This window comes from Artemia sp. Qi Xiang Cuo, unplaced genomic scaffold (assembly GCF_049724085.1).
Source record: "Artemia sp. Qi Xiang Cuo unplaced genomic scaffold, ASM4972408v1 HiC_scaffold_3078, whole genome shotgun sequence".
Lineage (NCBI taxonomy): Eukaryota > Metazoa > Arthropoda > Branchiopoda > Anostraca > Artemiidae > Artemia > Artemia sp. Qi Xiang Cuo.
The window spans coordinates 568-28,253 of NW_028300473.1; the positions used below are offsets into that span (position 1 = coordinate 568).

Sequence of the window (27,686 nt, forward strand, 5' to 3'; positions counted from 1 at the left end):
ACCTATTTTATGGAAAATATCCCATAACGAATTTTGGTGGACTGCCACAGCCCTAATTGTAGAGCATATAAAAGGGTTTATATCCCCTTGCCAAGAAGCCCTTGTGGGAAACAGTGCCGTTTGTTCATTTTGTGTTTGTTTCATTCTAATCATATCCCGCCAACAAATATAGCCCCTCCCCCAAAAATTTTACTGCGGATATGATTTCTTTCCATTACTCATTGACAGTTGGTACTACTTTTTTTCTGATTAAGCATATCTAAATAAGAAGTACAGAAATAGCTTTTGAAGTCAACTAAAGAAAAAAGTATCAAAGAAAAATATAATGTTAAAATAGAATTATAAAAAGTAGAAAAAAGAAAAGGGAAGAAAATAAAACAAGTCATTATCTGACATCAAATTACTCCAACAGCTACACCGCTTTCCTAACATGAGTAATCATATTGAGCCGTGGCAAATACGATAAACAACAATAAAATAGAAAAATATCCTTTTAAATAATAACTGCACAAGTCACTTCTATCTATAGCACAACAAATCGCTATTGATCACACAGACTTATAATAAGGATATACCAGAAACAAGCAGGGCATTACGGTCTATCACAATCACTGTTCACTGACAAGATTGTGCTAGTCACAAGAACCGATTTCTAGGTGGTACCTTCGCGTGAGGTAATTTGCAGTGTCTGTCAAATGCTCTAAGCTCTTACGAAGTCCAAAAAGGTGTCTTGTAAATTGGCTAGCGGCTTTTTGAACACAATCTTCCTCATTTTCATCAAGAGTTGAGTCTCTCTCTATCTCTACACCAGAATCTTCTGTCTCCTGATCTGTTCCTAGAAGAAAAAATTGCAAATTAAGTTAGCCCCCTTAGAAGCCTGTGAGATATTTTAACGTCGCACTTGTTCTTCAATATTGACAAAATACCTTTACTAATATACTCATATTTATCTCAATATTATAATAATTTTATCAATATCCTGGGATTAGAAAACATCAATAAATATTTCAGGCGTCCATATAACAAAGTAGTATTACGAAAGATAATATCAATGTTATTATAATAATTATATAAAAAAATAATATTACAAGTATCGATTTATTGAATAACAGAATAAATAGATGTTACTTTACCTGTTATAATGGTTTGACATTATTTTAATATTCAAGGATTTTTTTTTTTAGTGGTAAACAGGTTCTATATCAAGAATATATCCAAATGTGTTCAGAATGTATCATTAAAATCCAAACGGAAATGATGTATTCGTATTTTTTAGATGAGTTAGAAAATGAAAGCAAAAATGTTCCTCTTGCGGGCCTTTACCCCCTGGCAAAATTTCCAGGGCCAGATCTTCCTTATATCAAATTTTATTTAATGCAACAAGAAGAGGCAGATAAAGGGGGGGGGCAAAAAGGCATCTGACTCACCCCAGAATAATCAGAATTTGCACTAGCTAGTATGGTGAAGGTTGGAATTACTGATGGAGGAACCCAAGCTTCGTTGGTACCCCTCCCTAAACATATATATGTTCATAATACTTTACTGGAAATAATACTTTACTGAGCATAATACTTTACTGAAAAAATTCAAATGAATTTACTGAAAAAAATGTGCATTGTTAGTTTAGTATACATATACTGATATTTATTCCTTAAAATCTTAATTAATTTTTGATTTCTTAAAGTTATAAAAGTGAAAACTTTTAAAAGAATGTTTTTCAGTAAAGCACAAATTATATTCTGGCTTTTAGAAAGCATGGGGTTTAGAACCCCATGCTTTCTGCTCTTTATTTTCTGCTCTTTATTTTCCACTTTCTTTATTTTCTGCTCGTTTTGAGTTTGACTGTTATTTATTTTAATTTATGTTTTGGATTTCATTTATTTGTTGATACTGATTTGTAGTAGTTGTATGCTTGGTAGATAATTTGATTCTATTTTTGTTCATTTTTGGTTTAATGGAGTTCTTTACTATTTTTTAAAAACTCATTTTGTGGAAAAAGCTGTTTTAATTAATTTCTGTTCGTTTTATATTGACATCGTCTTTTTCAGGGAGAAAGACTGAGCCTCTTCTAAAGTTAAACAACCATTCCTTGCATAAAAACCTTAAATACCCCCTGGGCATAACTTTCAATCCTTGCCCCTAATCTCTGGGGTTTGTCTCAACCCAAAAAGCCTTATTATATGATGTTTAGACTATTTTGAATAGAATGGCTATCTCAAAATTTCTATTAGATGCATTTTCTATACATATGCTGATATTTATTCCTCAAAATCTCTGTTTTCTTAAAGTTATAAAAGTGAAAAAAGAATTTTTTTCAGTAAATTACAAATTATATTCTGGCTTTTAGAAAGCATGGGGTTTAGAACCCTACTCAGTTTAATTTCTGCTCGTTTTGAGTTTGACTTATTTTAATTTCTGTCTGTTTTGGGTTTCATTTATGTATTGATACTGATTTATAGTAGTTGTATGCTTGGTAGATTATTTAATTTTTTTTTTGTTCATTTTTGGTTTAATAGAGTTCTGTACTTTATTTTTTGAAAAACTTATTTTGTGCAAAAAGTTTTTTGATTAAAAAATCCCCATCCGATTCGAAGTTTATACAACCATTCGTTCCATAAGAACCTTATGTGCCCGGGGTATAACTTACAATCCTTGCACCTGGGCGCTGAGCCATTGTTATATGTTCTTTGGACTATTGTGAACAAAATGGCTGACTCACAATTTTGATTGGATGCGTTTGGGGAAAACCGGTTGTCAGGGGGGGGGGGGGGTCTAGTTGCCCTACATCAATTTTGACTCTTAAAAAGAAACTAGAGATATACATTTCCAATCAAATTAGCCTCTTCTAAAGTTCAAACAACCACACCTTCCATAAAAAGCTTATATGCCCCCGAGATATAACTTACAACCCTGGCCCCCAGACTCTTGGGGGTTGTATTAATCCCAAAGGCCTTGCTATGTGATCTTTGGATAGCTTTTGAATAAATGGCTATCTCAAATTATCAATAGCCTAATATAGCACATCAAAAATATAAAGTTCTTAATATAATACCTTAATAGCTACAATAGCTATAATATATAATTATCAGTTATTAATCTTATTTTAGAACAAGTTTATCTTGTGTTTTTTTTTAACAAAAATATCTGTTTTACATTAACTTTCCGTTGAAGACTCAAAAGCCATTCTAGTCCTTTCATCCTACGACATGCTGATATCTGATTTCTAATATCAGCTGATATCTAAATAAGCCATGAATTTTGGGCAATCGGGGGGGGGGGGTTGTTATCCTCAAATATCCAAACCTTTCAACTACGTCGAACAACATCGATATATCAAAATGTTGATCGGAGATGTTTGGGGAAATGACGGGATTAGAGGGGGGGGGGGTTGATTCTTCCTCCAATTACTTTTGACTATTAAAAAAGGGCAATAGTCTTCTCAATTTTCAAAAAAATTAGCCCTTTTTGAAGTTTTTATGACAACGCTTTCTATAAGAACCTTTTACACCCCCAGGGCATAACTTACAACCTTAGTACTGAGGGCTGTGGGGGGGGGGGGGTTCGTTATACTCAGACATAATTTTTGGACCCTTCAACAAAATGGCTATATCAAAATGTTGATCGGAAGTGTATGGGGAAATGATCGGTGTGAGGGGGAGGTATTCGTCCTCCGATCGCTTTTGACTATTAATAAGAGCACTAGTCCTCTTTATTTCCAATCGAACGAGCCCTTTTTGAAGTGTTTACGACAACCGTTTCTGTAAGAACCTTATATACCCCCAGGGCATAACTATTAATTCTTGCCCTGAGGGCTGTGGAGGGGGGGGAAGGGTTCATCATCAAAGACCTAATTTCCAAAACTTTAAATTACGTTGAATTACGCTTCCTACGCTTTAAATTACGCTTCCGGACCTTTTAACTACGATGAACATAATGTCTATCTCAAAATTTTGATTGGATGTGTTCGGGGAAATGGTGGGCGTGAGAGGGGGCTTAGTTGCCCTCCAATTACTTTCAACTATTTAAAATGTCACTAGCCTTTTCAATTTCCAGTCGAGTGAGCTCTTTTTGAAGTTTTTACGACAATACTTTCTATAAAATCCTTATATGCTCCCAGGGCATAACTTATAACCCTTGCCTAGAGGGCTGTGGGGGGAGATTCATCCTCAAAGACATAATTTTCATACCTTTAAACTACGTTCAAAAAGATGTCTATCTCAAAATTTTAATTGGATGTGTTGGGGGAAAAGGTGGGCGTGAGAGGGAGGTTAGTTGCCCTCTAATCACATTCGAATTGAAATCACTTTGAATTGAAATCGCATGAGCTCTTTTTGAAGTTTCAACAACAACGTTTTCTATAAAAAACAAACAACTTTATATGCCCCCAGGGCATAACTTATAACCCTTGCCCTGAGGGCAGCGGGGGGAGTGTCCTCCTCAAAAGCATAATTTTCATCTGGAAATCAACTACGTTGAACAAAATGGCTCTCTAAAAATTTGATTGAACGTGTTTGGGGTAATGGTTGGCGTGGAAGGCGTGTTAGTAGCCTTCCAATTACTTTCGGCTGTTAAAAAGGGCACTAGCCACTCCAATTTCCAACTGAATGAGCCCTTTTCGAAGTTTCTACGAAAACTTCTTCGATACGAATTGCCCTGGTCTAAAGGAAAAAAAAAAATACATTTTGCCAACATCGTTCATTACTTAGGCAGTGCAATTGCGCTGCCTATGAAAGGTCGCAAGCCCGTCATACAAATTTACGGTAAGATTAAAACCCAGTCCTGTATTGCAAAGCAGAGATCACTACTGCGCTACCAAAAATAATTTAATAAGAGTTTAACAATATTTTAAATAAAATAGTGATAGTTTGGTCGGTTAGTCGAAAAATAACAGTTTAATTAAATTTATAGTAAATCTGAAGATGAAAACAAAAGATTTTTGTATTATACTTTCTTTTTTTTTCAACTCCTTTTTATCAACTCTTCGACTTTTCAGTCACTTACTTTCCTTTTAATTCGTTAATTTTTTTAGCTATTTTTCGACCACTCCCAATTATTCAATGACTTACAAATTGTATCATTATATTAACTTCCCAATACACTGAAATAATTTGAGATCAAAATCCTTCCATTTTTTATTCCCCATTTTTTAAATAAAAAAAAATACACGACTGATTGGGCACAGGAAAATATATAAAACAAACACTATCATACAAGAAACAGCGGAAAGAACATTTGCTCATGATCGTGGTAACTTAGGTTCCAAACTCAGACAAGACAATTTGTTTTCCTACATAAGACTATACTGTTTTGCCTTTAGTCTTACCAAGTCGACAATATAAAAAACAACTCAAATTAAATAAAAATAAACTGCTAACTTAAAAAAAAAGCTCGAAAGAAAAAAAGTCTTTCTCAAACAAGACTAAAAAGTAGGAAATATTTTTTCGAGAATTTGTAGGAGTAAGTGGGAACGAGGGGCAAACAACGGATTGGGCTTTACTTAACTAGATTTCTTTTTAACTCGATTTCCCTAACTTGTTAACTTTTTTAGATTTATGCACTTTTCCTTGATAATGTCATACTTTTTTTTACAAAAGCTAATTTGGTTTTAAAAACCTATATTAACACTTATTTGACCACTAGTCAAGAAGTCAAGGCTGTATCTAGGGGGTAGGGGGTTTGACTCCCCCGCCCAAAAATTTTTGCCCGACTCTTAAAAACAAAATGCATATGAATAATTTTTTTATGCGTTCCTTAAAGCTTTTATCGTAACCCCATACTAAAATTCTGGATGCGCCCTTGCCCCAGTACTATCTACTTATACTATGCATTCGCATCTTTTACTTCCATCTTGTCTAATTTCAAAACATTATGCCTTAAGTCTACAATCAGTTCGATTATAGCTTTTCTACGTACAATTACTTGGACTTGAAATAGTTGAAAAGTTCGAATCATCAGATCACATACGGGACGCATTATTTTGCTGTACTCATTCTTATGTCTACAAGTATGACTAAAATGTTGGTCTGGCATTGTCGTACTTTGCATTCTAAACTACCCCATTAATTATTCTACCCTGCTATAATGCGTATAATAATATATAATCCGAACTGCTTCAGGTGACACGTGGCTAGATTAACAATTGGTATGTATTGCAGAATACTTCCCGGGATGGGGTTAGAGTAACCTCGCCTACAGCTAAAAAATATTAAGATGTCAGAATTAATTATATAACTGAGCCTACACAGGTCGATTCACAATGAGATCTAACTAATACTTAGATTTTTCCATTCATATGGAGACCAACTAGCAATAAGATCTAATCAAGTTTTGGTTAAGTCTAGCTGTAATAGACACGTAGGAATTTTTTTCAGGGAGGGGGAGGGAGATACAGCCCAATTATAAAGAAGTTCGGCAGAGAAGGGGGTACTAATAAAAATTATTAAAATAATTTGAAAAATTATTTGATAATTTGAAACAAAGTATCCAGAAATTCAGAAGTTTAGTGATTAACCTTGCTTGCATCGACTGTCTTTTCGGGATTGATGAGATTGCTATGACAGAGAAAAAGAGAAGTTACTAATAGAAATATCTTGGATTTCGGAAGCCCTTTGTTATTTTGGTACTTGTCGGTTAGCTGGAACCACTATAAAGATAATACATATTTTGGCTGGAAAAAACGCGACAAGAACCGCATATAGAACAACAAAGATCCTAACGCAAATCATGTTTCCTCTGCCTAGTGAGGCATTGCTCACTCCATGAAAAATATTTAAACTTCAGTTTTTTGTGGTTGAAGGGGCAAAAAAGGTACCTAGGCTAGGTTAGGTTACGTATTTAATATATGCTGTGATTTACCCCACCCCACCCCCTAATGTGCAAATATATAGCCCAAATTTGCTTCTAAACTATTATATTTTCATCGCATTTTGTTTCATTTCATTAGCATTAACCATACTTCACTTCTCGCGTGTGTTCCAGCTAACCGATAAGTACCGTTATTTTTACTGGCTGTCTGTTTTAAACTACACTTTTTAACCTGGAAGCATAAGACAGGAATCTTCCTTTTGGTCTTTGATGCCACTATCTTGGGCCAAAAAGTAATCTGGTAGAAATTCTGAAATAGTAATTTGCCTCAAACTATCGAAATACTATTTAAATAGCCACACAGTTTTCACATTAACTTGCGTCATAAAGAAAGCTGGACTCACTGGTATGATTAGGAAACTTAATAAAACTTTCATGGTGAAAGGGTCCAAACCTTCAAGCCCAGAAAGTTTAGGCATATCTTTTGTTTTACAAGCAACGACCTTGTTGGTCATTCAGGTTATGATTAGAGCAGAAACTTTGGCTCTGCACATGGGAAATTGTTAGAAAACTACTAGAGTAAATAACAGTAAAGCAGCAGCACAGTTTATAGATAATTATATTAACTGTGTAATATAACAGTAAAGCAGTAAAGCAGCAGCAGTAAAGCAGTAAAACAGTAAATAACAGTAAAGCAGCAGCACAGTTTATAGAAAATTATATTAACAGTTATAGATAATTATATTAACTAATTATATAAACTGTGAGCAGCAGTAACAGCAACAGTAACGACGGCATTAGAACAAAAAATTAAAACAAACTTAATAGTCATGTTCCATGTCAAATATACCATTATATGACAAGCGCTGTCATACCATTATATGTCATACCATTATATGACATTATATGACAAGCGCTGTCATACCATTATATGTCATACCATTATATGACAAGCGCTGTCATACCATTATATGTCATACCATTATATGACATTATATGACAAGCGCTGCAGCGTCAGCTTGTATGAAAAGGATACGATACGTGATTCGATCCATTAATTTCATATTTTCCTTAGTGAATGATCAAAACATGCTTAGAAATAGTCAAATGTTCGTATTTCAACTATTTTAAACGTGTTTTCAAACAAACCACAACAAATAATTGCAAACCAAATTCGAAAAATGTAGTTCGGTGGATAGATAGTGCTGAATTTCAGCTATTTGATGACAATTGTTCTCTTAGGTTATCGGATCCTGCCTGTGACCTTTACATTATCAAGAGGGGGCTGATTCCAAGGCATTATTTAGGGGGGATTAGGGGGTTTGACCCGCCTCCCCCCAAATTGTTTGTCCGACTCGCAAAAAAACGGAACAAAAATGAATATAAAAAAATTTCGATGCGTTTTTTGTACCCCCCCCCTAAAAAAAAAAAAACCTTTTGTACCACCCCCCCCCCCCACCGAAAAAATATTGGGTACGAGACTGGCTGATTCAGACAGAAATCTAACATATTTGTGCTCATTTTCATTAAAGATGGAAATCACAACACAGCAGATTTAATTCCTTTGGCCAAATAGTAACCGAAACTCTAAAAAATGGTTATAATAACAATTGATACGTCAAAAGAAATTTGTTTTTATGCTAATTCAAAATATATAATAATTATTAAGTTTAATATTACCCATTAAAAGCCATGAGCCTGAGAAAATTTGGCAACTTTTCGAAAAAGGGTGACAACATCCCTAAAAAGTCCAGCAATCTTAATAAAAATCACGCTCATGAGCAAGCTTCTATCAACAAAAAATGGAATTTGATTTTTTTTTTTTCAGAAGAAAGATCACGGATGTGTGTTTATTTATTTGTATTGAGTGACCGTATTGGACTAGAGGTCCTAGAGAACTAAGAAAAGGTTCATTCAAACAGAAATCAAAACAACACAAACACAACAACAGTTCCACAAAACAACAGTTGTCGCAAATATGGCAAATGTTTGCTTGAAATAAATTCTCTCTATAAAAAAATATATACAATCAAGCAAATCATCTGTCGGCCCAGAACCTTGCTCTTTTCGCTAAAGTTTAGACATAGACATAGACATAGACATAGGTTTATTAAGATCGAACAGCGTAGCCATGGCTAATTTATGTCGTCTTTACAACAATATGAGAAGAAAAAAAAAATACAAAGAACACTATAAAAACACTAACACGTGAATTCAAATAACACTAAGTCTTGTTGTATGCTTCAACGAAAAAGGGGACAAACGTGTTTTTGTAGCGGTTGGTCCTGCAGACAGGGGGTTGTAGCTTCGACTGGGATCTGGTTCTTTGGTTAACAGGAGCATCAGGTGGGAGGATCAGTCTGTGATGTGGCGAAGATAGCAGTGACTTGACGAGGGACATGATCAGTGATAATCGTCTGTCGCTGAGAGATTCAAGGTTCAGTTCTTGCAAGAGTTTGTTGTAGTCGTCACTTCTGTTACCAACGATTATGTTAACAGCTCGTTTCTGCAAAGATTCAAGGTCATCGCAAAGGTAGTGGATGCTCTGGACAAAAGGTCCCCAGACAGCGACGGCATATTCGAGTAGAGGTCTCACATACGTAATATAGGCATTTTTTAGGCTTTGAGTGTCGCAGCCAAACCTGCGCATCAGGACTAGGGTCTGAAGTGATGCATTGCCAGCCTTAATAACCTTCTCCACGTGTTCGGTGAATGTGCAGTCCATCGATAATGTGACTCCGAGGATTTTTGCAGATGGAACAATAGGGAAAGGGACTTGCGGGAATTCCAGATCACGTTTTAAGGGGCAAAACCTGAGGATCGTTGATTTATCTGCATTCAGTGTCAACTTGTAACGTTCACAGTCCTCAGAGAAGGATGCCAGAAGGGTCTCGCTGAACTGACGTTCGATTACACCTTCTCTCACGAGGTATTTGAGGACAAATGATAAATCGTCGACGAATTTGAGTCGCTCTTCGAAATTCTGAAGGAGGAAGTTGATGAGGAAGATAAATATGAAACCAGCAAGTCTTGTACCCTGAGGGGCTCCACAGGTAAGTTTAGACCAGTATGAGATCAAGTCACCTTCAAACAATGGAAGTACACACTGCGTTCTGTCCTGAAGGAAGCTCATCACTAATGCAAGAGACCGCTTCTGTGCGCCCATTGCTCGCATATTTTTTGCTGCCGTAAGATGACAAATCAGGTCAAATGCCTTCCTGAAATCGGCGAGAGCTAGGTCGATGAAGGTACTGCCCTTGTCAAGCCACTTAAAGATAATGTCAACTAGGCGCACGAGGTATATCGAGGTATTGCAACCTTTGAGGCCGCCATACTGGTAACGGTCTATGTTTTCCCGCGTTTGCTTGAGCAATTCACGCAGGATGAATGACTAGGTGACTTTTGCAAAGGTAGATGTGATTGATATCGGTCGTAACTCGTCGCAAGATTTGGGTGTTTTAGTCTTCGGTATAACACGCACAAATGCGCGTTTCCAGCACGACGGGAAAGTTGACTGGGCGAAACATTCGCTGATGATGTGTCCAAGTGGCTTGGCAAGGAAAAGAGAGAACTCTCGTATTAACCTTATAGGTAGCTCTTCAGGAAAAGAGCTACTGGATGGACACAACTTGTTCAGCTCATTGAAAAATTGATACTCAACTATTTCGATTTCACCTTCGTCAGGGCATATTGACAGTAGATTTTCTATTTCAGTGTTAGTTGGGGCAGGAAAGGATGTACAAATGTCAGTAAAGTAATTGTTGACGTCATTTGCACTCACGAGTGACCCATCATCGTTCAGAATACGGATACTGGATGATACTGTTTTTCCAGCAATCTGCCTCACTAGACGGTGCCATTTACGGGGATCCTTTTTTATTTCAGGGTCCAAAAGGGATTTTCTGAAGGACTTTCTTGCCTCGCGACAAAGGCTAACGATTTTGTTTCTTAATAATCGTAACGACGTTGCGTCACCACTTGACTGCCTTACAGTGGTTTTTTTGCGAATCAGCTGTTTTATTTTTGGAGTGATCCAGGGCTTGTCAGATTCGCTCACGACAAATTGCTTTTCCGGGAAAACTTCTAAGTATTTCTCATAGAGTAGGGACTGAAATATTTCTGCTTTCCTGTTGACATCGCTTTCGTTGTATACTTTGCTAAAGCAGTGAGTACCGACCCACATTCCGTACGTATTAATAGCAGACTTCGTGATAGGTCTCCGGAGTACTTTTATTTTCTTAAGCTTCCTGATTTCACTTTTTACCTTCATCAACAGAGTGTGATGGTCCGATTTGCCCAATGGCCCGTTCGAAGACACGTCTTTGTAATATGGAGCAAGGTTTGTAAGAATAAGGTCAAGGGTACTCCCGGTCACATGGGTGGGTATCTTGACCACTTGTGACATACCCAGCGTATTAGCAAGCCATTGTTTCTTTGTTTGGTTGAAGTCATCAGCTAAAATGAAGCCCGGGCGGCTATACCGCTGACGTAATGTGTCTAACGTAGACTGAAGGTAGGATACCAACAGCCGTCTGTTCTTGGCGCTTTCAGGATAGTAGATACTTGCAATAATGATGCAAGAGACATCTCGTGGTAAATGTTTTGGCTTGCATAATGCCCAGATCGCTTCATGGTTAGGGTCATTGAAGTTATCTAAATATTTGCAGGGGATATCATCGCGAACATACAGGGCAACACCTCCGCCAATCCTGTCTGTTCTAGTGTTCAGAAAACCTTGTAACCAGCCATCCTTCCACTTGTTTCGTCGAGCTGCCATGTTTCGGTAATTGCGGCGATATGGATATTATTCTGACGTAGAATGACATCTAACTCATCTACTTTATTCGTTAGTGAGCGGACAGTGCTCAGAAGGAAGTTGGGAAGTTGGTGTTTACAAGAGAGAACCTGCGGCGATAATACTGGAGGACAATCAGACCCGAAATCATTGGTAGGATCATTGTTGTCAGGGATCAGCCGGGGCGGTAGGCTCACGCGCGGGATTGAGACTAAACACCTCTCACGCTTAGGCTTTTGGCTGGCCAATCGTCCGTAGGTGACTAACACGTCAATCTTAAATTTCTTTCTGCCACCTCTGCGTCCTCTTCTTGTTCGCTTGCGAACGAAGGGAATGTCATCTATATTTTTATAAATTCTTAGTGTGACGAGTGTGGCTATGACAGATGGCGCCAAAACAGCAAAAGAAATGAAAGTACCTTTTTTGCATTGATCAATCCAGTTTTCAGCAGCAGCCTCAGTCACAAAGAATAGCACTATTAATACAGTTTTTATTAATACCACTTTCATCGCAAAGGGAGGAGTATTTCAAGGCACTGAACAAGTTAAACTAGGATAGAATGACTTGCAGCCTCAACGGCGCGAGAGCCATCTATCACTTCTGATGTGTGAAGTGATCTATCACTTCTGATGTCTTAAGTTTGACTGTTTGTCGCAAATTTTCAAGAAAGACTCTTGTAACACAAGGGCCGTGCAATCAGAATAGGAAGCTTTTTTAAGTGCTAAAAACTTAAGCGTGAAGAGTAAGGTATTGAAAAGAGCCTTTATATACGGAATAATTACAGTTCATTTTGAGTTTTAATGTTGCTCCTTACTCTCAGCTGAAAAAACCTTGTTTTTTATGTAATTATTCTTCAGTAGTCATACCCCTGCGCATTGGAACATTTTCTCCCATGCCTTTATATCTATGTAAATCTATGCAAAACAGGTTATTACATGTCGTTTATACAGTAGTGACAAGCTACGGCATTAAATAGCAGAGTATCAACTAATGAGGGGGAGAAGGTATTAGTGGGAGAATAAGATCAATACGCCGTTTTTCATTAGGGGAAGGGGATTGGGGGCTTTAGCTTCAAAACCGAATTCACTCACCCGAATCTTTTAACCCTTCATGAAAAGTTTTCCAAATCAATGTGGTTTAGGGGTTTTCACTCCTGATCTCCCTTTTGCTGGAGTTCTTCTTTTGTTATCACATTGTTATCATTTCCAACATGTTATCACATGTTGGAAATCACATTGTGATCTTGTGGCAGTTAAGATTTCAAGAGGATTGGGTGTGATAAGAAGACTGAAAAATCAACTACCGTATAATGTTTTACTTTTATTTTATCATTCTATTGTTAGCCCTTATATTTTTTTTTTTTTAGTGGATGTCTTAAGGATTATGTGTGATATTTCTCACATTCGATTTCTAGAGTGTAATCCTTTTAGAGTAGGAGATGTTCTTTATCTTGGTTTAGTTCAGATGTTAGTTTTCCCCCATTCAGAGATAGTTGTTATGTGGATGTAGAGTTTCATAATAATGGATTTGCAGCCATCGTAAACAAACCTTCGGGTTTTTGTAGATGGCCGCTGTAAATTTGTTTGTATTTTTTTTATGCTAAATAAATTAATTTGAATTTGAATTTGTGCTATAAAAATAATTTGAATTTGAATTTGTTACAAAAGTAATAGTCGTTTAAAATAGACAGCCATTGTGATAAGAAGTGGAATTTTAGGAGGGGGGGGGGTGGAATTTTAGGCTTGGTGGTGGTGGAGGCCTCCCTCATAGTTAGAAAAATCTCATGTTATTCTGTATTGTGAAAACACCTAAACGAGCCCTTATTATCGAAACCGACTCTCCTGAGTGCAGGAGTCATAATAGTTGTTTAAAACAGAAATATCACAAATAAAGAACAGCGTGGATAAAAGGGGTTTCAGGGGTGGGAGCTCATCCCCCTATTCTATATTTGTGATAATTCATTTTTTTTTTTTTTTTAACTTTGCATGGATAAAGGTAGAGTTATTTAATATTATTACAAACAAAGTGACAACACTGGTCTGGCCACTTCAAAAAAAAAAAAAAAAAAAAAAGGTTGTCTGAGAGGGTGGCAAAAATGAGCTAATATATTAAAAATATACAAATACAGTAAATCGTGCCTCTGATCACAAAAGAGCAAAAATAGCCAGTATCAAACAGTTCGTGGTTACGAACTTTAAGTAAGGAGCGACTCGGCTCAATAGTATCCGAAACTCTAAAAAACAGAATTTTAATACCAATGGATACATTAAAAAAATCAGATTTTTTATGCTGATTCCAAATATAAAAGTTTCATTAAGTTTTGTCCTACCCATCAAAAGGTAAGCGCCTGAGAAAATTTGCCTGATTTTCAAACAAAAGGAAGAAACAACCCCTAAAAGTCATAGAACCTTGAAGAAAATCACACCATCAGATTCAGCGTATCAGAGAACCCCACAGTAGAGATTTCAAGCTCCTATCTGCAAAAATGTGGAATTTTGTATTTTTTCCCAGAAGAAAGATCACGGATGTGTGTTTATTTGTTTTTTTGTTTTTTTTTTCTTCCCCCAGGGGTGATCGTATCCACCCAGTGGTCCTAGGATATCGCGGGAGGGCTCATTCGAACGGAAATTAAAACTTTGGTGCCCTTTTTAAGTGACCCAAAAATGGAGGGCAACTAGGCCCCCTCCCAAACTCATTTTTTCCCAAAATAAACCGATCAAAATTTTAAGATAACAGTTTTGTTCAGCATGATCGAAAAATAATAACTATGTCTTTGAGGAAGACTTAATCCCCCACAGTTCCCGGGGGAAGGGCTGCAAGTTACGAACTTTGCCCAGTGTTTACATATAGTATTGGTTATTGGGAAGTATACAGACGTTTTCAGGGGGATTTTTTCTAGTAGTTGAGGGGTGGGGTAGGGGGCGGGGGTTACGTGGGAGTATCTTTCCATGGAGGAAGATTTCATTGGAGAAAGGGCATTGCTATGAAGGGGGCGCCGGATTTCCCAACATTATTTAAATAAACAATCAGAAATTAAATAAAAAAAACACTAGTTTTTCAACTGAAAGTAAGGAGCAACATAAAAAATTAAAAGGAACAGAAATTATTACGTATAATATTGGGTTCGCCCCCTTGTCAATACCTCGCTCTTTACGCTAAAGTTTTTTTTAATACTTTCATAAGAGCTATTTATTCTGATTAACGGCCTTTGTGATTAAGGGGTAATTTTTCAAGACTTGCAGCAAAATTCGAACTTTAGCGTAAAGAGCGAGGTATTGACTAGGGGGCAAACCCCCTAATATATGTATTAAAAATATATGAATATAGAAGTTCATGACGTAATTTAATTCGTAAGTTACGTATATTTATTACTAATAAAAACGTTCGTAAATAAAATTAAACAACTTTTGAGAAAGCCATTTAACAAAAAAAGTTAAATTAATATGCAAATTTCGTTTTAATTATTCATGTACGGTGAGCCAAAATCCAAACCTGCATTGATTCAAAAAAAATGTTCAGAAATTAAATAAAAGTTTTTTTTTAAAACTGAAAGTAAGGAGAAACATTAAAACGAACAGAAATTATTGTATAGGCCTATATGAAAGGGGCTGTCCCCTCCTCAACGTCTCGCTCTTTACACTAGTTTGACTCTTTCTTACAACTCTATTTTTTTAAACAATACAAACTTTCGCGTCACGAGCGAGGTGTTGAGGAGGGCACAGCCCCTTTCATATACAGAATAATTTCTGTTCGTTTTAAGTTTTAATGTCGCTCCTTACTTTCAGTTTAAAAAACTTGTTTTTTTTATTTAATCAATAAAAACACAAATTTTGTTTAAGGGGATTCAATACCTTTGAGTCATTTTACGAGCCTTAGCGTCGTCTAACCGTTTCAAAGAAAAAGGGTCCATTAGGGAATTTTCCCTAGGGATTAGCCAACGTCGAGATTCATTGAAAATCGGTGGTTTGACTGTGAAATTCGATTGAAAAGGCAATTTTATGTCCCCTGGGTTGTCAAGGGTTTCAAGTAAACTTGAAAGTACCATAAGGAACTCCCAAAGCTGCCAAATTGCTTAAATTATGTTTCTTTTGAACTTATTTTTAGCGTTCTTCTAGCAGGTATTTTACTGTATTTTTAGAGACTGCCCTTTCCTTAACTTTAAAAAGAAAATTCTGCTCAGTTTAATCGAAAAAAAAAACGATCGAAAAGATCACCCATTCAATTCTAAATAGTTTGGCCACACGGCATTTCTTCTGCTCCATTGACAAAACATTTATATTGTTCAAGAACATCTATGTGTGTATCCATGTAACCATGGATAAAAGTATTTTCATAAATTTTGTCTCTTTTAAGCAAACTTACTGAGAATATTTAATTTTTACAAAAAATTAAGGTTAATTAAAAATAAATCATTAACTAATCATAAGTTTCTTGGTGATTACTTATTAATTGCAATCCTGTGATGTTATAATTGATATTGGTCAATAAAAATAAATTAATTGTTCAATAGACAAGGCAATACCGTCTTCTACATACAGTTCCATTGTTATGAATAGCTCCAAAGGCACGTGTTATACCCGACCCCTTTTTAGAACATTACAGGAAGGGCAAGTTATGCATCTGTATTCTATACTTTTTGTCTGTGACAAAACTAAGTCTTTGCTTTTTACCTATTTCAGAGTCCGTATCTGATATGGCAGTGCTGATGCTTGATGCGGACGACATAGGCATGTTTGTTACCGATGTCCGACGGGCAAAGGTTTTCCTTTTCTGTGGTCGTGTTACTTCAGGGGCATTTTCTTCTTCATTTGGACTCGTTGCCCAAATAAGCTCAGTTTTCATATTGTTTAAAGTCTGATAAAGGTTGTACAGATCTGCTGCTTGTAGGTTGCGAATAAACGAGCGAGACTTGCTAGCAATGTTTAGCTCTAGATCGGAGTCGCTTCCAACCTGAAAAAATTATTGAGTGCATAAAACATAATGTAATAGCTCAGATAATAACAGCTTATTACAAAAAATGTCAAATAAATTAGCTTATAATATAATAAAGACATATTCAGATACTGGAATAAAAATCTTATTATATTCGTATACTAGAGGATATACGAGTTTATTCGTGTTCTGGCCTGAAAAAGCGCCAGAAAAGGGGAAACAAAACCCATATGTCTCAGATAAAAGTATAGTAAAATAGAACGATAAAATAAATGTCAAGGGACAAGTTCGTTGTGTAAAAGACCTTTCAAAACAATGCAATATGGCTAGAAGGAATAAATTGTGATAAAATGAACATAATAAAAGTATATTTAATATCCTAAGGAATTTATGAATTGTGATAAAACTATTTCACAAAATAAAAACATATTATAAAACCTGTAAAATAAACTAGCTCATGGAATTATGCTATATAGTATAACATAATATAAAATTTATCGGATAAAACAACAGTTAATAACATAAAAAAACGGTTTCAATTGAGGATTCGTCTCCCCCCTTAAATTTTGATAACATCCTTTTGAGATTGGAGGGGTATGTCATCTTAGAAAATAGCTTTTTTTGTATTTTCATAGAAAAAAAGTATAAAAAAAAACACGAAATTTGCCCCCGTCTCCTTAGGTTTTGAAAAATATATTTAGCTTCCATACATAAGTTTTCATGAATTGGCAGTACTGTTAGAGTCCAGACTCTCAAATTGAGAATCAGAGAGGCAAATTCGATATCAATTCACAGTACTTACGTACTATATCGACCACAGTGTTGTCCTTGATCTATTGTTCCTCTGTGTGCACTCGGAGATAGTTAGCTTAGCCTGAAGGAGATATACCACTATTCAGGTAATTTTAATAAAATATTTAATAGATTGAGCTAGTTAAATTAGGTATTTAATGTAATGCGTTCTGGGCGGCCTGCCTTCCATAATTCTCTGTTGTAGTGTCCTTAATTTTGTTGCTAAACTATTATATTTTCATCATACTTTGGTATATTTCATCATGATTAACCTAACTTAACTTCTTGAGTGTGGTCAATATAATACGTAAGTACCCAATTCACAACCGACACCCTGATTCTCGTTTGGATTGCAATATCCACAACCCTACCGCAATAGACCTATCGCAATTTTAATACAAATTAAAACCGTAAAGAATTTCCAATAGCTTATGATATCCATAATTTTGTCGCTAAGGTGTTATTTTTTCGTCATATTTTGGTATATTTCACTGGGACTAACTTCATGTCTTTGGTGTGGTTGCTATATCATGCAGCCTAAGTACCATAATTTCTATCATCATTTTATAAATCTGCTTTCATTTTATTGTTTTGGCTTTATTGTCTTAACTTATGTTCCTGGCCTCCCCCAGGCCTCTCAGTGTGTCCCCAGGTGGTGATAGCGGAACACCCTACGACCCTGTCCCTGGGGGTCCATAATAAAAACTGGGGCACCCTCACCCGGGGTCATAAATACAGGCGGAAGAGGAAGAAGGCCCCTCAAATGTACACTCAAAAGGGCCCACTGGTTTGTCCACAAGTCCCATGAGTTACAAACCTTCTCCCAGCATGGTGATGCAGAACACCATCGTGGGAGGATCCTCTATAGGAGAACAACTGTGGCAGGACGTAAGTTCCAGATCTATAGACAATGGCCTCTGCAAAGGGCTACCTCGACCCTTTCGGGGTACCTGCAAGACTGGAGACCTTGTGGTCAACTCTATTCCCACTCGAGGAGTGGCACCCCTCGAGGAAATTATAACCTAGTAAACGACACAGCATTCGCACGGGATTCTGACTAATGGACAATTCTTCTGGGCTTGGTCTGTTTTGACGGGCGTCTTGGGCTGAAAAACCTCTTCCTAGCTAATTTATCTATCACGGGCTGCCTCCCCGTAATAGCATAATATTTGTAGGCATGAATATATAATGAGTTGGAGGTAATAGGCTTGAAATTGTCTGTGCAGGATTTCGACTCTTGTTGATAGAAGAGCATCGCCAAGTGCTGAAAACCATGCTGTGACCAAGATGGGCCCAGGATTGCACAAAGCCTCCATTCATGGAGGTCCTAGGGCCTTCTTGCTGCCTTGCTTCTTGGTTCTAAGCCGGCTTAAGCACTTCGGTATAGACTTGAGAAGATATGTGATCCCCGTCCTGCACTGGTATCCGGGATCGTTGCTTTTCCTGAGGCAAAAATAATTTCAATGATTTAAAGAACATGAAAATTGGAACTTGGAATGCTACGCGGCTAAAAATGACCATCGTATCGACATTTTGACTGACGAATCCAGACGATTTGAACTGGAATTATTAGGAGTTTCAGAAACCCATATCCCAGGGGTAGGAAGCATGAAATTAGGTGATATAGAATTTGTTTACTCAGGCAGGAAGAATGGGGTTCGTAGACAGGGAGTAGGGCTCATGATGAATAAGGAAGCTGCTAAGTCTTGTTTAGGCTGAGAAAGTATTATTAATGGAATACCAATTGCTCATATTATGACTAAAAAGTTCAGGGTATCAGTTATAGTAGTATATGCCCCTGTAGAACCGACGGACGGAGATACTAGTGACTCAGATGAATTTTACTTACAGTTACAGGAGCAAATAGACAGGGTCCCAGGTAGAAATATGATGTTTTTACTAGGGGATTTTAACGCTTAGGTCTGTAGAAATAGGGATAGATGGTATCCTAGCCTAGGTAAATTTTGCGTAGGAAAAGAAAACAGTAATGGATACAGACTTTTACAATCTAGTTATAACCAATACGGTGTTTGGTCATAAAATGGCTCATAGGTTAACATGGTATTTACGTGATGGTAAGACAGCAAACCTAAATGATTATGTTATAGTAAACCAAAGACTGGCAGGATCAATACAAGATACTAGGGTATATAGGAGTGCTGTTATTGATGTTAAAAGTAAAGATCATCATCTAGTAGTGTCAAGGGTTAATTTAAAGTTGAAATATCGGAAGGGTAACTACCTCCCGGGAAGTTATGCTTTTGGTAGACTCCAGGATGAGAATCTGAGAGAAACTTTCCAGGAACAGTTGAATACTACACTTGAGTTTAAAATTTGATAATGTGGAAAGGGTTGGAAATAATTTTAGAAAAATAATTTGTGAAGTTGCTGAAGGTGTCTTAGGGAAGAAAATTAGAACTGCAGCTTAGAATATTAGTGAAAAAGCTTTATGTTTAATAGAAAGGAGAAAGGACTTGTACAATAATTATCTGAGTAATAGATCATATGAAAACAAAAGGAATGTAAAGAAAGTGGAAAAAGCATTAAAATATGAACTAACGAGGTGTGAAGTGGAGGCCATAGATAAAATTGCCGAAGATCAGGAAGATACGGCTAGACGGCATAATAGTAAAATATTGTACTGGCATGTTAATAAACTGAGAGGGAGTAGTCAATCCGGACTTCGCCCAGTTAAAGATAGTAATGGGGCCACAATTAGCGATGAGAAAAGAACTAAAGAGAGATGGGCTGAACATTTTGAGAATTTGCTAAACCGAGATAGAGTTGCAGGAATAGATATAGAGGAAAATGAAAAAGTTTGTGATACCTTGGATGTGAAGGAAGATTTGTTGTGAGGAAGAATTAGCGACAGTACTAAAAGGATTAAAAAATAAGGCTCCAGGCGCTGATAGGAGTAGAAAGGACCCTAGTACTCCGGTACGAACCATGTGGTTTATGGTTTTCTCACTGATAATGAAAAAACAGAATTTTTCTTACTTGAAAAAACATGATTTTTCTCACGTTTATGGTTGTTTCTTGGACGGTTATGAGTGTTAGTCAATTTATTTGATGTTTTTCATGGATGTCAACATCAATTTATGTCTGTTTTATGGTTTTTGTCCGTGAGAATGAAAAAACAGAATTTTTTTCACTTTGATGGATGTTTTCTGGATTATTGAGTCTAACGGGGAGAACACGTGGTTAATCAAAGTGGGTCAATGACCTAAATTTCCAAAGGTCGATTATTGTTTCCAGGCAAAGTTTTAATGTCTGACAGATGATATCATGGTTGATTGATTTGTCAAGAAAAGGGGAATTAATTTGTTGTTTCTAAGGGGAATTATTGATTCACGAAAGGGTTTCTTAGTAATTTGAAATGTGACAGCGCAGGGATGCCAAAAACAAAAGGAACACGCAGAAATTACGTTTAGGGTTATTTGGGCGAAACCGTTTTAGACATTTTAGGGAATTATTTCGGCAAAACAGAGACATTTTAAAAGATGATTTTAGAAAAGGTTTTAGAAGAGAATTTGAGGGTGAAACTCTGTGGTCGTTATAATACACAAGTTTCATTTGAACAGTGTCGTGAGGTCCTCTACCCCAACCTCAAAAGGGCCCTCATACCCCACCCCAACCCCGAAGAAAGCTCCCGGTCCTCAAAGGACCCCCGGTTTCTTAGTAATTTCAAATGTGAGGTTAGGTTAGGTTATGTTGTTATGTTATGTTATGCTATGTTATGTTATGTTATGCTATGTTATGCTATGTTATGTTCTTTTCAAAGGGCATTTCAGAACAAGTTCCATTCTTAATGTAGTATTTTTCAAAGAAAAGAGCTTTGCTGAACTTGGTTCTGATTTCTGTTTTGCTCGAATATACAAGGAAAACATTACAATAGAGATGACTAAGATTTTTGGGTTGACTCATAACAGACAATGTCTACAGAACTTGCTGATGAAGAAGCATCCTGAGCTTAATTTTCCTGGCCACATCAATTCTCAGGTAGGTTGACTAAGTTTTAGGATTGATATGTGACCACCAAGTTGCCTGAACTGCATTTGGAACTATGAAAAGCCATCTGTATGACATTTTTGTTGTCTCTATGTATTAGTGGGGTAATGCAATTTCTTTTATATGACATTTTAGTGGATCATATATTAAATAAGAAAACCAAAAAGTATTCTGTGTAACTTTATTCCTGCTGATCTATAATAATTTTATGTTTAAAAATTGTCCATTGTTTTGAATTTATAGTGCTTTGTTTATGAGAGTAAATGACAATATTTGTTGCTTAGAGTTGCTTAGTCAGACAATGCTCACCCAAGTAATTTGTATATCTAATATAAAAAACATAAAAGGTATATGCTGCTATTATGTTATAACTATGAGGTCGATTTATATCTAAATATTTAAGCAAATCCCGAAGCCTACTAGGTGTCTTACCTTAGCTTACATAAGGTAGGCTATCAGTCGAAGTCATCAGGTCTGTAAAACTACCAATAGGGTAGCCTATATATTGTTACTTTCTTGTAGAATCATTAATGTTTACCTTTAAACTGTTTCGTGGTTAAAAGATCCTGATATGCCAAAAATCCTTGTAACATCAAGGATAGGCCTAGTCTAGCGAAGCTCTTTTCAAGAAGCATTCCTTAAAAGTATTTTTCAAAGAAAAGAGCTTTGCTGAACTTGGTTCTGATTTCTGTTTTGCTCGAATATACAAGGAAAACATTACAATAGAGATGACTAAGATTTTTGGGTTGACTCATAACAGACAATGTCTACAGAACTTGCTGATGAAGAAGCATTATGAGCATAATTTTCCTGGCCACATCAATTCTCAGGTAGGTTGACTAAGTTTTAGGATTGATATGTGACCATCAAGTTGCCTGAACTGCATTTGGAACTATGAAAAGCCATCTATATGACTTTGTTGTTGTCTCTATTTATTAGTGGGGTAATGTAGTTTCCTTTGTATGACATTTTAGTGGATCATATATTAAATAAGAAAACCAAAAAGTATTCTGTATAACTTTATTCCTGTTTCTCTATAATAATTTGATGTTTAAAAATTGTCTATTGTTTTGACTTTATAGTGCTTTGTTTATAAGAGTAAATGACAATATTTGTAGCTTAGAGTTGCTTAGTTAAACAATGTTCACCTAAGTAATTTGTATATCTAATATAAAAAAAAGCATAAAAGGTATATGCTACTATTATGTAATAACTATGAGGTAGATTTATATCTAAATATTCAAGCAAATCACACAGCCTACTAGGTGTATTACCTTAGCTTACATAAGGCAGGCTATCAGTGGAAGTTATCAGGTCTACAAAACTACCAATAGGGTAGCCTATATATTGATACTTTCTTTTAGAATCATTAATGTTTACCTTTAAACTGCTTCATGGTTAAAAGATCCTGGTAGGCCAAAAATCCTAGTAACATCAAGGCTAGGCCTAGTTTAGCCAAGCTCTTTTCAAGAAGCATTCCTTAAAAGTATTTTTCAAAGAAAAGAGCTTTGCTGAACTTGGTTCTTATTTCTGTTTTGCTCGAACATACAAGGAAACAACTCTTTCTAAGGCTATATGCTGATTTATTTATTTTTTGGTCATTTTCTGCTGTTTAACAGCACACGTTCTTTATTTTTGAAATTGGCCACGAACTTTCCTATTAGAATACATTATGTAAACTGGCGATCTTTCTCCTTAAAAAAAGAATTATCGGTTTTTCATACTAATTTAAGACGTATATGGCTGTGTAAGTTTGCACTTGACCAATTTAATGAATTAGAATTTAGTTAAGAGTTTAGTTTTTTAGCTTAGAGTCTTAGCTTAGAGTTTTTGTTGAAGTTCTAGTTTAGTTTTAGTTAAGAGTTTAGAGTTTTACCTTAGAGTCTTAGCTTAGAGTTTAGTTAGAGTTCTAGTTTAGTTTAGCTATAGTTAAGAGTTTAGAGTTTTAGCTTAGAGCTTTAGTTAGAGTTTTAGTTTAGTTTAGTTTTAGTTAAGAGTTTAGAGTTTTTTAGCTTAGAGTCTTAGCTTAGAGTTTTAGTTAAGAGTTCTAGTTTAGTTTAGTAATAGTTAAGAGTTTAGAGTTTTAGCTTAGAGTCTTAGCTTAGAGTTTTTATCAGAGTTCTAGTTTCGTTTAGTTTTAGTTAAGACTTTAGAGTTTTAGCTTACATTCTTAGCTTAGAGTTTTTGTTAGAGTTGAAGTTTAGCTTAGAGTTTTTGTTAGAGTTGAAGTTTAGTTTAGTTATAGTTAAGAATTTAGAGTCTAGCTTAGAGTCTTAGCTTAGAGTTTTAGTTAAAGTTATAGTTTAGTTTAGATTTAGTTAAGAGTTTAGTGTTTTAGCATAGAGTCTTAGCTTAGAGTTTTTGTTAGAGTTCTAGTTTAGTTTAGTTTTAGTTAAGAGTTTAGTGTTTTACCTTTGAGTCTTAGCTTAGAGTTTTTGTTAGAGTTCTAGTTTATTTTAGTTTTAGTTAAGAGTTTAGTGTTTTAGCATAGAGTCAGCTTAAGAGTTTTAGTTAGAGTTTTAGTTTAGTTTTAGTTAAGAGTTTAGAATTTTAGCTTAGATTCTTAGCTTAGAGTTTTTGTTAGAGTTCTAGTTTATTTTAGTTTTAGTTAAGGGTTTAGAGTTTTTAGAGTAGTCTTAGCTTAGAGTTTTTTTTGTTGAAGTTCTAGTTTAGTTTAGTTAATAGTTTCGAGTTTTAGCTTAGAGTCTCACCTTAGAGTTTTTGTTAGAGTTGAAGTTTAGTTTAGTAATAGTTAAGAGTTTAGAGTTTTACATTAGAGTCTTAGCTTAGAGGTTTTGTTAGAGTTCTCGTTTAGTTTAGATATAGTTAAGCGTTTGAAGTTTTACCTTCGAGACTTAGCTTAGAGTTATAGTTTAGTGTAGTTTTAGTTAAGAGTTTAGAGTTTTTTTTAGCTTAGAGTATTAGCTTAGAGTTTTTTTTATAGCTATAGTTTAGTTTATTTTTAGTTAAGAGCTTGATGTTTTACATTAGAGTATTAGCTTAGAGTTTTAGATTGAGTTCTAGTTTATTTTAGTTTTAGTTAAGAGTTTAGAATTTTAGTTTAGAGTCTTAGCTTAGAGTTTTTTGTTAGAGTTGAAGTTTATTTTAGTTTTAGTTAAGAGTTTAGAGTTTTTAGCTTAGAGTCTTAGCTTAGAGTTTTTGTGAAGTTGAAGTTTAGTTTAGTCATAGTTAAGAATTTAGAGTCTTAGCTTAGAGCTTTAATTAGAGTTTTAGTTTAGTTTAGTTTTACTTAAGAGTTTAGAGTTTTATCTTAGAGTCTTAGCTTAGAGTTTTTGTTGAAAATCTAGTTTAGTTTAGTTAAGAGTTTAGTGTTTTACCTTTGAGTCTTAGCTTAGAGTTTTTGTTAGAGTTCTAGTTTAGTTTAGTTTTAGTTTAGAGTTTAGAATTTTAGCTTTGAGTCTTAGCTTAGAGTTTTTTGTTAGAGGTCTATTTGGGCTTTGATTTGATCCTGAGTTGCTATTTTTTGGTTATTACTATTATCATAGATAGTATGTGAAGTTTTATTAGTTATTGGTATCTGCCATGAGTTAATTTATTAGATAATAGACTCATATATTAGAGTTTTTACTTATATTTCGTTTAGTGTTTAGTTTTAGTTTGTGTTTTTTAGCCCTATCCTATATTCTTAGCTTAGAGTTTTTGTTGAAAATCTAGTTCATTTTAGAGTTTAGAGTTGTAGCTTAGAGTCTTAGCTTAGAGTTTTTGTTAGAGTTCTAGTTTATTTTAGTTTTAGTTAAGAGTTTAGAGTTTTTAGCGTAGTCTTAGCTTCGAGTTTTTTTTTGTTAGAGTTCTAGTTTAGTTAAGAGTTTAGTGTTTTAGCAGTGTTTAGCATACAGTCAGCTTAGAGTTTTAGTTAGAGTTCTAGTTTAGTTTTAGTTAAGAGTTTAGAATTTTAGCTTAGAGTCTTAGCTTAGAGTTCTAGTTTAGTTTTAGTTAAGAGTTTAGAGTTTTTAGCGTAGTCTTAGCTTAGAGTTTTTTTTGTTGAAGTTCTAGTTTAGTTTAGTTAATAGTTTAGAGTTTTAGCTTAGACTTAGAGTTTTAATTAGAGTTTTAGTTTAGTTTATTTTTAGTTAAGAGTTTAAAGTTTTTAGCTTAGTCATAGTTTAGATTTATTTAGAGTTCTAGTTTTGTTTAGTTTTAGTTAAGAGTTTAGAGTTTTACCATATAGTATTAGCTTACAGTTTTAGTTATAGTTAAAGTTTAGTTTATTTACAGTTAATAATTTAGAGTTTTAGATTAGAGTAATAGCTTAGAACTTTACTTAAAGTTATAGTTTGGTTAAGTTTTAGTTAAGAGTTTCGAGTTTTAGCTGAGTCTTAGCTTAGAGTTTTTGTTAGACTTCTAGTTTAGTTTAGTTTTAGTTAAGAGTTTAGAGTTTTACCTTGGAGTCTTAGCTTAGAGTTTTTGTTAGAGTTCTAGTTTAGTTTAATTTTAGTTAAGAGTTTGATGTTTTACCTTTGAGTTTCAGTTAGAGTTCTAGTTTAATTTACTTTTAGTTATGAGTTTGGTGTTTTACCTTAGAGTCTTAGCTTAGAGTTTTAGTTAGAGTTCTAGTTTAGTTTTAGTTAAGAGTTTAGAATTTTAGCTTAGAGTCTTAGCTTAGAGTTTTTGTTAGAGTTCTAGTTTATTTTAGTTTTAGTTAAGAGTTTAGAGTTTTTAGCTTAGAGTCCTAGCTTAGAGTTTTTTTTGTTGAAGTTCTAGTTTAGCTTAGTTAATAGTTTAAAGTTTTAGCTTAGAGTCTCAGCTTAGAGTTTTTGTTAGAGTTGAAGTTTAGTTTAGTAATAGTTAAGATTTTATATTTTTACCTTAGAGACTTAGCTTAGAGTTTTTGTTAGAGTTATAGTTTAGTTGAGATATAGTTAGTCGTCTGAACTCTTAACTTCAAGACTGAGCTTTGAGTTTTAGTTTAGTATATATTTAGTTAATAGTTTAGAGTTTTTTTTTATTATAGTATTATCATAGAGTTTTTTTGATAGTTCCATCTTATTATATTTTTATATAATATTTTTTTTCTTTAACTTATAGTAATATATTAGAGTTTTAGTTATAGTTATAGTTTAGTTTTAGTAAAGAGTTTAGAATTTTAGCTTAGAGTATTAGCTTAGAGTTTTTTGTTATAGTTATAGTTTAGTTTAGTTTTAGTCCAGAGTTTAGAGTTTTTGGCTAATAGTCTTAGATTAGAGTTTTTGTGACGTTGAACTTTAGTTTATTCATAGTTAATAATTTATAGTTTTTATCTTAGAGTCATAGCTTAGAGTTTTACTTAGAGTTCTAGTTTAGTTTAGCTTTAGTTACTAGTTTAGATTTTTATCTTATAGTTTTATCTTAGAGTTTTTGTTGAAAATATATTTTATTTTATTTTATAGTTTATAGTTCTAAATTATAGTATTATATTAGAGTTTTACTTAGAGTTGAAGTTTAGTTTAGTTTAGTTATAGTTAAGAGTTTATAGTTTTAGCTTAGAGTCTTAGCTTAGAGTTTTAGTTAGAGTTATTGTTTAGTTTAGTTTTAGTTAAGAGTTATAGCTTAGAGATTTAGCCTAGAATTTTAGCTTAGAGATTTAGTAAGAGTGTTAGGTTAGACTAGATTAAGTTAGGTTAGATTAGGTTAGGTTAAGTCAGGTTAGGTAAGTTAGGTTAGCTAAGTTAGGCTAGGTTAGCTAGTAAAAATCTCTCTATGTTTAATTTAGGTTAGGTTAGGCTAGATTAAATTATGTTAGATTAAGTTAGTTGAGGTTAGGTTAGCCAACGTACGCACGCGTACGTTGGCTAACCTAACCTAACTTAACCTAACATAATTTAATCTAGCCTAACCTAACCTAGCTTAAACATGTCGAGATGTTTACTACCTAACCTAACCTAACTTAGCTAACCTAACCTGACTTACCTAACCTGACTTAACCTAACCTACCTTAATCTAGTCTAACCTAACACTCTAAATAAATCTCTAAGCCAGGATTCTAGGCTAAATCCTTAAGCTATAACTCTTAACTACAATTAAAATAAGCACCAACTCTAACTAAAACCCTAAGATAAGACTCTAAGCTAAAACTATAAAATCTTAACTATAACTAAACGAAACTTCAACCCTAACTCAAACTCTAAGCTAAGACTTTAAGGTAAAACTCAAAACTCTTAACTAAAACTAAACTAAAACTAGAACTCTAAATAAAACTCTAAGCTAAGACTCCAAGCTAAAACTCTAAACCCTTAACTATAACTAAACTAAACTTCAACTCTAAGTAGAACTCTAACCTAAGACTCTAAGATAGAAGTCTAAACTCTTAAATAAAATAAAATCGATTTTCAACAAAAACTCTAAGCAAAGAATCTAA

At 34.7% G+C, this 27,686-nt stretch overlaps 1 protein-coding gene across 3 annotated transcripts in view; it reads right to left on the minus strand.

Moving 5' to 3' along the window:
* Positions 1-305: 305 nt before the first annotated feature.
* The window catches only part of LOC148938616 (uncharacterized), a 54,036-nt gene continuing 26,655 nt past the window's right edge, over positions 306-27,686 (minus strand). For all 3 annotated transcript variants that reach the window (XM_089107659.1, XM_089107657.1, XM_089107658.1), the window contains exons 3-4: positions 16,270-16,549; positions 306-835 (exon numbers count right to left, since the gene is read on the minus strand). In XM_089107659.1, the coding sequence (XP_088963785.1) occupies positions 633-835; positions 16,270-16,549 (483 nt within the window). In that variant the 3' untranslated portion in view covers positions 306-632. The remainder of the gene's footprint in view (positions 836-16,269; positions 16,550-27,686) is intronic.